This window comes from Pelophylax lessonae (assembly GCF_965119305.1).
Source record: "Pelophylax lessonae genome assembly, chromosome: 2".
In the NCBI taxonomy this organism is placed as follows: Eukaryota; Metazoa; Chordata; class Amphibia; order Anura; family Ranidae; genus Pelophylax; species Pelophylax lessonae.
In genome coordinates, this window is record NC_138769.1 from 120461770 (window position 1) to 120475930 (window position 14161).

The 14161-nt window shown below is 46.8% G+C and overlaps 2 protein-coding genes across 2 annotated transcripts in view; one reads left to right on the forward strand and one right to left on the reverse strand.

Annotated features, from left to right (window-relative positions):
- The window catches only part of CPD (carboxypeptidase D), a 239753-nt gene extending 226845 nt beyond the window's left edge, over positions 1 to 12908 (reverse strand). Inside the window, exon 1 of the mRNA XM_082244945.1 lies at positions 12212 to 12908. Within this exon, the coding sequence (XP_082101071.1) occupies positions 12212 to 12855 (644 nt within the window). The 5' untranslated portion in view covers positions 12856 to 12908. The remainder of the gene's footprint in view (positions 1 to 12211) is intronic.
- Positions 1 to 14161, forward strand: part of TMIGD1 (transmembrane and immunoglobulin domain containing 1) — a 532600-nt gene that overhangs the window by 386553 nt on the left and 131886 nt on the right. The gene's annotated exons all lie outside the window — the stretch shown is intronic.

Genomic DNA, 14161 nt, shown 5'->3' on the forward strand with positions numbered 1-14161 from the left:
CACCCGGCTGTGAAGCCGCAAACTGTAACAGCCGGGTGCCCACAGCAGTGATGCCGGCGCCGTGGGAGAGGATCGAGGCTTCCGGCGGCCGCATCGCTGGACCGTTGGACAGGTGAGTAAATGGCTGGAACTCCGCTTTAAGTTTATGCAAAGAGTCAATATCTGTAGTGTTGACCCTTCTTTTTCTAGATCTCTGCAATTCGCCTTGGCATGCTGTCAATCAACTTCTGGGCCACATCCTGACTGATAGCAGCCAATTCTTGCATAATCAATGCTTGGAGTTTGTCAGAATTTGTGGGGTTTTTTGTTCACCAGCCAAGGAATGACCACAAGTTCTCAATGGGATTAAGGTCTGGGGAGTTTCCTGGCCAAGGACCCAACATTTCGATGTTTTTTTCCTAAAGCCACTTAGTTATCACGTTTGCTTTATGGTAAGGTGCTCCATCATGCTGGAAAAGGCATTGTTCATCACCAAACTGTTCTTGGATAGTTGGAGAAATTGCTCTTGGAGGATGTTTTTGTACCATTCTTTATTCATGGCGGTGTTCTTACACAAAATTGTGAGTGAGCCCACTCCCTTGGCTGAGAAGCAACCCCACACATGAATGTTCTCAGGATGCTTTACGGTTGTCATGACACAGGACTAATGGTAGAGCTCACCTTTTCTTTCCTGGACAAGGTTTTTTCCGGATGCCCCAAACAGTCGGAAAGGGTATTCTTTAGAGAAAATGACTTTACCCCAGTTCTCAGCAGTCCAATACCTGTACCTTGTGTTTTTTCCCGGCGAGAAGTGGCATCTTTGCTGCCCTTCTTGACACCAGGCAATCCTCCAAAAGTCTTCGCCAAACTGTGCATGCAGATGCACTCACACCTGCCTGTTGCCATTCCTGAGCAAGCTTTGCACTGGTGGTGCCCCGATCCTGCAGCTGAATCAACTGTAGAAGACGGTCCTGGCGCTTGCTGGACTTTCTTGGGCACCCTGAAGCCTTCTTCACAAATGCAGTGGATTTTTTAATAGAATTAATTTTCATAGCAAAGAGGGACTTTGCAATTAATTGCAATTCATCTGATCACTCTTCATAACGTTCTGGAGTATGAAAATTGCCATCATAAAAACTGAGGCAGATCTATGTGAAAATTAATAGTAGTATCATTCTCAAAACTTTTGGCCATGGCTGTGGTTAAAATCAGTCAGTCAATGTTCTTCTATTTCTAGCTCTCCCAATCCTGGCATTTATTGACTACCCAAGAATTTTCTGCGCAGAGCATTTAGCCTATTTGGATATTCTCTCAACATTCACTATTGTTTTCTCCTTCAAAGCCAGTGTCCAAGAGCTCTCACTTCCTTCCTCCATAGGCTGGACATGCACATTTGCCTGATAATCACATGAAAGATCACTTAAACTAGGTATTACTTCGGTAGGCTAAAGAATCCGTTTAATATTACTTCACAACATTTACAAAGCATATGGTACAAGTATAGTATAAAACAGAAGATATTACAGAAATCCAAACAAGGAGACTATTAGAGCCGGTTCACACTGCCGCGACTTGTTAGCGCGACTTTTAGCGCGACTTGTATGAGAAGACGACTTTGTATTTGGCCAATCAGAATATGATGATTCTGGGTCATGCTCAATCACACAAAAAAAGTTCTTAAAAATTGTCGTTTTTAAAAGAGAGCCAATTATTGAAAAAAAAAAAAGAGATTTCTTTGGATTTATTGTCTGGGGGGTCTAAAAAGTGTACCTGTGAAGTTTCAGCTCTGTAGCATGTCCAGAACCAGAAAAAAAAAAGATAATTTTTCTTATAATTATTAATAGAGCAGGGTAGTGGCTCCTCTCCACCTGGGCATTTTTGTTGCAGGCATTTATCAGGCATTTTTGGAGGCAGGAATGACTTTTTTTGGAAATTTTTCTTATAATTATTAATAGAGCAGGGTAGTGGCTCCTCTCCACCTGGGCATTTTTGTTGCAGGCATTTATGGAGGCAGGAATGACTTTTTTTGGAAATTTTTCTTATAATTATTAATAGAGCAGGGTAGTGGCTCCTCTCCACCTGGGCATTTTTGTTGCAGGCATTTATCAGGCATTTTTGGAGGCAGGAATGACTTTTTTTGGAAATTTTTCTTATAATTATTAATAGAGCAGGGTAGTTGCTCCTCTCCACCTGGGCGTTTTTGTTGCTGGCATTTATCAGGCATTTTTTGGGCGTCTTTGGAGGCATGCCCTGTCTTGTGTTGAGACTACATTGTGCAAGACTGCCAGCACAGTCCCAACACACCTGGTGTAACAAACAAGCCCTTTGAGCCCATTCACACCATTAAGCTGCATTATACAAACATTAACACAAAGCATGGGCATGCAAATTCTCTACGCTGGAGTGCTGTGGTGCCATTCATGGCACCCAAAAGCAGCTTTACAACGCACAGCAATGCATAGTAATCCACTACTGTGCATTGCGCTAAAAAATGCAGCAGGTCTAGTTTTGGGTTCATTGTGGTGTATTAGGCAGCCCATTCAAAAAATATGCATGAATTAGACACACTGCAACGAATCTGGTATGAACAGGCTCTAAGGACCAATTTGCACCTTTTAAATTGTGAGCGCCTTCCAGCAGGTCTTTGTGTCAACATTAGAACGACATAAGAACCTGGTGACGCATTCCCCTAATGTCAGGATTCAGTCTGATGTGTCAGAGCAGGGGTTATAGGGTAAATATGAAGATAAGGAGCGAGAGGAGGTCCCTTTTGCTAGGGTGAAGGTGAAAGAGAGAACCCCACTGGTCTTGCCACCTTTGGATTCATTTCACCATTCTGGCACCTATTCTGATATGATGAATGGGGACGTTTTATGAGCCTCCAGCTCACTCTTTTGAACAGCTTTTTGGCATCCATAGAGAGTAAGATTGGAGGGAGCTGAAGTTACAGAAATTAATGGGGTTTGGGCTCTGAAATTCATCCCCTGCCTCCCCGCCAGACACAAAGTGAGTTTGATCCAGGTGAATGGCTCTGGTCAAGTAAGGGAGCAACCACAGTGCCAAAATCTTAGCAAAGAGTTTCAAATCTGTACTCCTTAAAAGAAGTCTGTGTAGCTGGCTTAGAGTGAGGGATCCTTGTCGGGTTTTGGGATTATCATAATATAGGCATGGGCTTTCAGGAGAGGGTGGTCATGAAGTATAGAGTTGAATGTGGTCACAAATCTGAAGGCCAACCAGAATTGAAACTTTTTGTAACGGAACAGCATAAGGCTATCATGGCCAGGCGCCTTCCCCGTCGGCATGGATTTCAGGGCTAGGGTTATTAAAAGTACATTCCATGCCTGTGTACTTTTTTTGTTATGAACAGTAAACAACATAACTTGGCTCAGATGTGAATGTGCACAACGGCATAATATGGAAATCTGTGAGTCAAGGGTTAAAGTTCTTCTGGAAGCACACTTCACAGCACACAGATGTGAATGGAAATTCAGTAAAGGATGAGAGCTGTCAGTGACAGTGCGGTCACTCAGCTAAGATCATGCAGTATTACAGCCACCTAACTGTGAAAATGTAACTTTCCATTAACACAATCTACATATGGCAGGCAACAAGGCGTTAATAAAGTGACTTAATGGAGAGATATGTTGCCCATTACAACCAGTTTTCATACTTTTATTCCCCATGCTGACTTTTCTTCCTCTAGGCGCTTTGATGAGGCTCATCATGGAGAAGACCTACTAAGCATATTCACAAGGATATAAAATCTCTGTTGAATGCAAGGCCCACAGCTTGTTATTTCCCATGCATTTTAATTATGGCTAAAATAACAGGTGCTGCTCTGCTGCACAAGGGAGCTGCAACTTATAATAGTAAAGCTCAAACAGTGCAACGCTAAAATATTTACACATACTACAGGTAGGTGGTCACAACCTATGCTTTACTTTCTCATACATTAGAGGTGCCGATGTATCTAATACAGGGGCGGCTCCCCTGTACACCTGGATAGGAGGGGCGGCGGGGGCAGCATGTAGAGAAATCACTGTCCTTTTTCCTCCTGTAGCTGCAGGAGGAAAATGGAGAAGATTGGTTTCTCTGTATGCTGCCCCCGCCACTCCTCCTACCCAGTTCACTTGTGTTCTGCTGTCTCTGTGTGCTCCCCTGGTTCCCCCCCCCCCCCCCACTGTGCTCCCTCCCCTCTTCTACCAGCTGCTGCACGGGATATGTCACAATAGAGAACCAGGAAGGGGTCGGTAAATATGTAATTTACCAGCTCCTTCCTTTTCTGAATGGACAGTCATTGTAAAAAAATAAGATAAAAAAATAATACAATTAAAATACCAAAAAATAAAAACTACTGACACTAATGGGTGAACTTCCAGGATCGCAAAGGTAACACTTTGACCGGGCCCTGGCAATTCACCACCGTGGGAAGACCCAAAGATGGCAGGAGGGGGCCCACTGCAGAACTTGTGAAACTGTCCCGCTGCGGGGCCGCAATAAAGGTCCCTGCAACGGGAGTAAAGGGCCCCAGGATTAGTGGGAAGGGCCACGGCCAGGGGTCCCTTCAGGTTTTTTTGCACCGGGGCCCTGAAGGTTCTAGTTACGCCTCTGATCTAATACACTCTCTAATACATAGTGACAAGTGATTATGATCTCACCCTATGCCAAAATAACTGTCATAATAAAGCATATGATAACACCAATGTGATGTAGGTGACTGTAAGCAAGGGGTTAACTAGAGAAGTATTATCTTAGTAAAATCTCTATCAAGGCACTTTGGGCCCATTCACACCACTGCATTGCAATAACGTGCACATTCACAAGGTTATTCCCATTAAAAACATTAGTGAACTACATTGCCATTGTCATAGTCATTGTGTATAGTACCCTAACTCACTTACACACTGCATCTGCCATGCAGTACTCCACACAAGTTGTAATAAAACACCTCTGCACTCTTTGCTACAAAAAATGCAGCAGGTGTGAGTTTTTGGTTTATTATGGTGCAATACCCAGCTCATTTAAATACCCTGCATGCATTAAACACATTGCAGTGAATGGCCCTGGTGTGAATAGGCCCCAAAGAACTATTAACACCTACCAACCAACAACAATCGCTGAAAGTAAAAGAATATTACAAATTTTGAGTTGTCCCCAGAACAGGAATAGTGGAGAAATCTTTCAATGGGGACTCTAGTTCTGGTGACAATCAAGGATTCCCCCACTTTTTAGAGGGATTTTCTTTCACTTTCTGGTTTGGCTATGAGACAGGAAGAGAAGGAAAATCTTCCCAATGGAAAACAAATAGCAAAAATAAACCTTACAGGGGATAACGTTCCGTTACTCTACCCAAAAAAAAAAAGTTTCGCCTTTAGCTCTACTTTAAATTTGTACTGCCTAATGCGGCATAAGGGGGTGAAAATAGCGTAGGCTGCATTTTATGTATCGCAGCGCAGTGGTGTGAGCTGTGAGTAGTTTAGACCCAAATGGTGGAAACAAATACATGCACATGAACATAATTGTTATTTGTTCAGAAATCCGGAGATTCTAGTGATATAATCACAGCACTTGTGTTTGTACTCAGCAGACAGCCCAAGTTAACACGGATGTGGTGCATGAAACGCAGCGATTCCTGTGCGTTTCCCACACTGCATTGCAATTGTGTGTTCTGTGATCTGCCGCAGGTGTCAATGGAAAGTGAAAAACACCCCAAAAGCAGGTCATAAACGCAGTGCGTTCACTTGAACCGGATCACATAGGTATAAAACACTCAGGTGATCAGGTTCCAGTGTGATTAAAAACTGGATTTTTGTACTTACCGTAAAATCCTTTTCTCTGAAGTTCATTGACAGACGCAGCTCCATATCTTCTTAGACCATTGGGTTATGCTCCTCCCATAAGGAATAGGACACTAGGCAGGAAAAGGCTTTACTTTACCAGGCCTATGGGGCTGTCCCTACAGGCATAAAACCACACACTCTGCTACAGCCATTAGTTTAGTTGCAAGCAGTGTTTAGAAGACAAAGAAACCCATTTCACTCACAAGTAGAGGGGTGGGTGCTGCACCTGTCAATGAACTTCAGAGAAAAGGATTTTACGGTAAGTACAAAAATCCAGTTTTCTCTATCGCTCATTGACAGACGCAGCTCCATATCTTCTTAGACCATTGGGACGTCCCAAAGCAGTATATGCATGAGGGGTGGGAAAAAAAAAAAAAAAACGCAAAGAAAAACCTAACTCCCCAAAAGCAAAAATTAGCCAAACAGATAACATGGAGCTCAACCAGGAACAACTGGAGCTCACCTAGAAAACAAGACACCCTTAAAGAGAACAAGCAAAAAGGTTTTCTTTTACACAGCAGCCTGCAAAACCTTGCGGCCAGAAGAGGCATCCAAAGATGCCTTAGGACAGAGTGAAGGCAGCACGATGTATTCATTCGAATGAAAATCAGAAACAAACTTAGAAAGAAAAGACTGATTTGGTTGGAGTACCACCTTATCTTTGTGGACCACCAAATAAGGTGCGCGGCAGGACAACGCCGCCAATTCAGACACTCTGCAGGCAGAAGTGATAGCCACCAAAAAGGCAACCTTCAGAGACAATGAAAGCAGAGAAATCTCCCGAATGTTCTCAAAAGGAGGCTTTAAGAACAGTTAAAGTGGAGTTCCACCCAAAAGTGGAACTTCCACTCAACTGCTTCCTCCCCCCCTCCGGGTGCCACCGCTCATTTGCTTCCCCCCCCCACCTCAGGTGCCACATTTGGCACCTTTCTTGGGGGGGGGGGGGGGGGATGGGTACCTGTTTTTTGACAGGGACACTTCCCCACTTCCATGAGATGGCGCCGCTGTTACTCGGAAGTTTGGACCCCTCCTCCTTCCCCCCGCCACCGAGCTAATACGAATGCGCAGTAGGGACCCGGCCGTGAAGCCGCAAGCCTTCACTGCCGGGTTCCCTTACCTGCAATGGTGGCGGCAGCACCCGACAGCCGATGGAAACATCGCCTGCGGTGCCGACATCACTGGAGTCAAGGACAGCTAAGTGTCCTAATAATAAAAGTCAGCAGCTACAGTATGCTAACTTTTAATTTTTGGAGGGGGGAGGCTGGAACACCGCTGTATGATCAAATTCAGATCCCACGGAGGTAGCAGGGATCATCTCAGGGGACCCATATGGCGCACTCCCTGAATGAAAGTGTGAATTAAGGCATGCTTAGCTAAAGGGTGTTGGCAATAGTATAGCCAAAGCCGACACGGCCTTTGATAGTGCCTAAAGCCAACCGCTGTTCAACCCATTTTGGCAGAAAGGCCAAAACCCTAGCTACTGAAAACAAACGAGGGTGCACCTTCAATAATTTACACCATGAAATGTATGATTTCCACGTACGATGATAGATCTTCCTGGAAGTCGACTTCCTGGCCTTCAATAGTGTAGGAATCACAGACAGAAGACCTCTATCCCTCAACACCTGGCTTTCAACAGCCATGCCGTTAAAGCCAGCGACTGTAAAGCAGGATGGAAGATCAGCTCTTAAGACAGCAGATCCTCCCAGAGAGGAAGTCTCCAAGGAGCATCCGCAACCAACCTTACCAGGTTACCTTAACGGCGAGGCCAGTCTGGGGCCACCAGAATGACTGGAATCCCCACCACCTCTATCCTGCGTAGAAGCCTCGGCAGAGTTTCAGTGGAGGAAAGGCATAAAACAGCTGATACCGAACCCAAGGAGCCACCAGTGCGTCTGTGGCGTCGGCCAGAGGATCCCGAGACCTGGCTACGAACCTCTGAACCTTTCTGTTGAGGTGAGAAGCAACCAGATCGACCTCAGCAGTCCCCCACCGGACACACAGGAGATGAAACACCTCTGGGTGTAGGGACCATTCCCCGTGACCCAACACCTAACAACTCAGGTAATCCGCTTGCCAGTTCTCCACAACTGGGATGTGTACAGCAGAGAGGGCTGGAACAAACCTTTCCACCCAAGTCAGAATCTCGACCACCTCCCTGGCCACCAAGACACTCTTGGTGCCCCCCTGATGATTGACGTAAGCCACAGCCATGGCATTGTCCGATTGAATCTGAACCGGACAATCTATTAGCTCAGACAAAGCTTTATTGCTCTGAGCTCCAAAACATTGATCGGTAGTTTTGACTCTTCCACTGTCCAGGTTCCCCGGGCACAGAGCTTTCCCAGCACCCCATCCCAGCCTGAAAGGCTAGCATCCGTGGTCACCACCTTCCAAAGCAACGGCAGGAAAGACTTGCCCTGGCATAGTGTTGGCAACTGAAGCCACCACAACAGAGCAGACTTTGTGTTGTGGCTCAACCAAATCAAATTATCCAAGGACTTCGGATCCTTGTTTCATTTGACAAGAATCTCCCTTTGTAAAGGTCTCGTGTGGAACTGAGCAAATGGAACCACCTCGAAGGTTGATGCCATCAGACCCAAGGCCCGCATGCAAATCTGCAGAGAGGACAGATTGTTTCCCAACAGCAACCGAATCGCCCCCCGCAACTTCTGCAGCTTGTCCAGGGGAAGTAAGACCCTGTCCAAAGCAGAAACCAGAGTCAGGCCCAGATAATCCAGTCTCAATGAAGATATCAGGGCGAATTTCTTGAAATTGATACCTGAACTCTTGCAGGGTTCTGACAGTGATCGACAGATCGCCCAACAGGGCTGAATGAGAGTCCACTCTCAATAGGAGATTGTCCAGATACCACAGTACCACAATCCCCCTTTGGCGCAGCAATGCCAACACCAGGGCCAGTACCTTGGTAAAAACCCTGGGGGCGGAGGAGAGACCAAAGGGTAATGCCACAAATTGATAATGCTCCTCTGCTACGGCAAAGCAAAGAAACCGCTGATGTCCAGCGTAGATAGGGATGTGTAGATATGCGTCCTTGATATCTATGGAGGCCAAGAAGTCTCCCTGGTGTAGGGATGCCACTACCATGCAGACGGATTCCATCCGAAAATTTTGTATCCACACGAAGCGGTTCAGAGCCTTGAGATCCAGGATTGGACGCACCTTGCACTCTTTTCTGGGCACAGTAAACAGGTTTGAATAAAACCCTTGAGAGCGTTCCTGAGAGGGAACCGGCACAATCACCCTTTGTGCAAACAGATCTTGTACCGCCCTTGGTAGATCACTTAACGGGTCTGGAGATAAATGAAGATTGGACGGGAAGAACCTGTCCGATGGTCGAGACCGGAATTCGATCTTGTACCATGATCGGATCAGTTTGTGAACCCATTTGTCCTGAATCAAGGAAGTCCATGGTTCCAGAAAGAAGCGAAGACGTCCCCTCCCCCCACCCCAGAAGCAGGTGAGGGCGCCCCTTCATGCAGACAAGGACTTGTCTGCAGAACAGGACTGGCCGATCTTTGGACCATGGCTTCTTGGAACCCCCGGAAGAACTGAATGGCTTTCCTTTTTCTTGCAACCCGGAGGTATGAAAAATCCGCCTATGAGCAGTGAAGGAAGGCCCCCGTCTATGCCGTTGCACCTTGCCCTTAGAGCAGGCATGTCCAACCTGCGGCCGAGGGCCGCATGCGGCCCGGAACCTCAGGCAATGCGGCCCACTGCCCCCTGACAATATTTTTTTTGCTGGGGAGGAAGGAAGTCAGGTCGAGGGCATGGCCACAGCAGCTTCCAACTAATGGTAGGCAGATGCTGTCTCAGAGGGGGGAGGGGAGCATGTGCAGTGTTTCTGAGTGACTCTTACCACCATGACCACTTCAAATCACTTAAGTGGTCATGGTGGTTAGAATGTTCCTTTATTATCGCTCAGAAGAAGTAAACCTCTGTATACTGATTCCATTTCATTTGATCATCCTCTAGTTGAGTTAAATTAGCGCGGGGGGCGCGGCAGCGCGGGAAGGGCGCGGCGGCATTTTATTACTTATAAGCCTTAATTATAGTATATATTTAATATGCGGCCCGAGAAAATTTCTCTACACTCAATGTGGCCCAGAGAAGCCAAAAGGTTGGACACCCATGCCTTAGAGCCCTGGTCCCCAACCCTGGTCCTCAGGGCCCACTAACAGGCCAGGTTAACCTCACAAAATTGTAATGGGAAGTCAGGAAATGACGGTGCTCCCTGCATGTTGGGCCTCTGTATGTGGCTAGGCTATGAAAAAGTGTCACATATGTGGTATCGCTATACTCAGGAGGAGTAGCAGAATGTATTTTGGGGTGTCATTTTTTGCCATGTACATGCTATATGTTAGAAATGTCTTATAAATGGACAACTTTGAGTATAAAAAAAAAAAAAATGAGTTGGTTTTCTTTCCACATTTTCCAAAAACTTGTGGAAAAAAATGACATTTTCAAACGACTCATTATGCCTCCTAGATTATGTGTTGGGGTTTTTTGGGCGTTTCCATTGTCCTGGTGCTCCAGGACCTTCAAAAATGTGATTGGTTGTCAGGAAATTATGTGTGTCATTTTTGCTTCTAGAACGCCTGACGGTGCTCCTTGGATGTTGGGCCTCTGTATGTGGTCAGGCTGTGGAAAAGTCTCACATATGTGGTATCGCCATACTCAGGAGGAGTAGCAGAATGTATTTTGAGGTGTAGTTGCAAGTATGCCTGTACAGTGTGTGAGAAATAACTTCGTAATATGACCATTTTGTGAAAGATTATTTTCTTTTTTTTTTTTTTAAATCTTAATATTTCAAATTGTGGGAAAAAATTACAACTTCAAAAAACTCACCATGCCTCTTACTAAATACCTTGGAATGTCTATTTTCCAAAAAGGGGTAATTTGGGGGGTATTTGTACTTTACTGGCTTGTTAGGGTCTCAAGAAATGAGATAGGCCGTCAGTACATCAGGTGTGATCAATTTTCAATGATTGGCAACTTAGCTTGTAGACTCTATAACCTTCACAAAGACCAAAAAATGTATACTTATTTGGGTTATTTTTACTAAAGATATATAGCAGTATAAATTTTGGCCAAAATTTATGAGGAAAAATGACTAAATTTGCTAAATTTAAAAACGAAACAAAGAAAAATGCATTTTTTTTTTACAAAATTTTCTACCTTTTTTCATTTATAGCGCAAAAAATAAACCCAATTATGATTAAATACCACCAAAAGAAAGCTCTGTTTGTGTGAAAAAAAGGACGAAAATTTCATATGGGTACAGTGTTGCATGACTGAGTAATTGTCATTCAAAATGTGAGCACTGAAAGCTGAAAATTGGTCTGGTTAGGAAGGGGGTTTAAGTGCCCAGTGGGTAAGTGGTTAAACATAAAACATTCATATACTAAGAAGAAAAGCACAGTGCTCATCTCTTTCCAGTGTTCAATGCAGGCAGCCATGGCCTGAAAACTACAAGTAACAACAAGCAAAGCGCTCTTTTGTGCTGACACTCCACTGATAGCTGGCAGTGCGGCCTTCCCTGACACTCCACTGAAAGGCGGCAGCGTGTGCTTCCCTGACACTCCACTGACAGCCGACAGGGCGGGCTTCTCTGACACTCCACTGACAGGCAGCGGTGCGGGATTCCCTGACACTCCACTGACAGGCGGTGCGGGCTTCCCTGACACTCCCTCCACTGACAGGCGGCGGGGCGGGCTTCCCTGACACTCCACTGACAGGCGGCGGGGCGGGCTTCCCTGACACTCCACTGACAGGCGGCGGGGCGGGCTTCCCTGACACTCCACTGACAGGCGGCGGGGCGGGCTTCCCTGACACTCCACTGACAGGCGGCGGGGCGGGCTTCCCTGACACTCCACTGACAGGCGGCGGGGCGGGCTTCCCTGACACTCCACTGACAGGCGGCGGGGCGGGCTTCCCTGACACTCCACTGACAGGCAGCTTGACTTATCTAGGAGCTGGCATGAACTTCTCTCACCAAAAGAAATCTGTCAATCGCCTCTCTCATACACACTGACAGATCAGAGGGTGCTCCCCCCCCCCATATATACACACACTGACAGATCAGAGGGTGCTCCCCCCCCCCCCCATATACACACTGACAGATCAGAGGGTGCTCCCCCCCCCCCATATACACACTGACAGATCAGAGGGTGCTCCCCCCCCCCCCATATACACACTGACAGATCAGAGGGTGCTCCCCCCCCCCCCATATACACACTGACAGATCAGAGGGGGCTCCCCCCCCCCCTCCATATACACACTGACAGATCAGAGGGGGCTCCCCCCCCCCCTCCATATACACACTGACAGATCAGCAGTTGCTACCCTCCCGGTGCACAATGTGGTCTCACCGGTTGCTCCGGATCCAGGTCATCATGGCCAGCACCTCGGGCAGTTGCTGGGGGTCAGGCGGTACCCGGTTGGAGCTGAATTGGTCGGGGAAGTTGCGGTTAAGGTCCAGGTTTCTGGCGTTCTCCCGGCCCCCGCTCTGCCCCCGGCAGTCTCCCTCCTGGGCCCTGTGGAAGCCGTCCGGGTTGAGGCAGGGTAAGATGTAGATGTCGGTGGTGTTGATAAGGCGGGAGAGGCGGGGATCCTGGCCGTAGCCCCCCAGCAGCTCCTGGATGAGGTAGATCAGCACCTGCCGGGACACCGTCTCGTCGCCGTGCATGTTCCCCACGTACTTGAACTGCGGCCGGTCTGGCGGGGCCCCCTGGAGGTCAGCAGTGATCCTCATCACCCACAACTCCCGGCCCTCCACCGACAGGCCGATGCTGAAGAGCCGGCACAGCTCCGGGTACGCTTGAGCGAGGGCTTGAAGGCGAGTGGTTAGATCCTCGTGGCTGTAGTATCTATCATACTTCTCCGTGGTGTCCTCCATCTCCTTCTTTATAGAAGCCCCGAAGAGCGGGGACACCGCTAGGGTCAGGGCGAGGAACCACAGACAGCGGCCGAGACTAGACATTCTGCCCCAGACACACTCACCACCTGCCACCATCTCTTCTGTCACCCCACCTCCCTACTTCCTGCCTGCTCCTAGCAACCGTCCCACTCACTTGGTGACCATCACTTCCGGAACACATGCCCCATTTCCGGCCTCACTCACTCACATGACATGCGGTTCGGGCCATCTGTGCCCCACTTCCGGCTTTCTGTAGTATTAGACTGTCAACGAAATTCAGGCTCCCCCTGCTGGTCGCAGTGATATAAAACCTCTTTAAGTACACTGAGTGTATGGCTTGTTATAGAGGTCTCCAACGTTTTCAGTGAGGGGGCCATATGGTATATCTTATAAATATTCCAAGCTGAAGACCATTAATTTAATAAATATAATTAAAGTTTACTTGGAGATTTTTTTATTTTTCCTATTTTACAACCAGGGTGATGTGCATCAGACCACCCAAAAAACAACTTCAGTAAAACAAAGCAAAGAAATGTCAAATACATTTGAGAAGTTAAAATGATACTAAAATCTTGGGGGGTTTTAAGCTAAAAATAACAACACATACCCTCCAAATGTCCCTGATTTAGAGGGACTGTTCCTGATTTGGAACAAAATCCCTCTGTCCCTCTTTCCTCCTCATGTTTCCCTCATTTTTGGTCTGATCTATATAATTTTATATAAAAGGCACCATTTGTCAATGCAAAAGTGTTTCCCAGTGCTAAAAAAGTGCTAAAAGTTCTAAATTGCTGCATTTGTAAATTCCAAAAGCCAGTAAAAAGGAATAGTAGTGATAAAAAAGAAAAAAAAAGCACTCATGGGTTTACCTTTAACTAATCTTTTTTTTTTAAATAATTCTCCTTTAAGGGGCGTGGCAAGGGGTGTGTCCTATGCCTACATACTTTTGATAATCGGTGTCCCTCGTTTCCATTTCAAAGAATTTGGAGGTATACAAACATGTTATACTTAACAAACCCTCTGCAGTGGTTTTGCACAGGGCAGCCCAGATCCTTCTCTTCTAGAGGAACCCTCTAAGGCGCTCCTGGCCCCTCCCTCCTGCTGGGTGCCCCCACAGCAAGCAGCTTGCCATAGGGGCACCCAAGCTGCTGCTCTGTTTGTCCATTCAGACATGGAGCCCCACCCCCCATCTCTCTTCATTGGCTCACTGACTTTGACAGCAGCGGGAGACAATGGCACCCACTGTTGTCTCAGCCAATCAGGAGGGAGAGTCCCGGACAGCCTTGACTCGTGCAATATCGCTTGCTAAAGATGAGCTCAGGTAAGTATTAGGGGGGCTGCTGCACACAGAAGGTTTTTTCATCTTAATACATAGAATCCATTATGATAAAAAACCTTTTGCCTT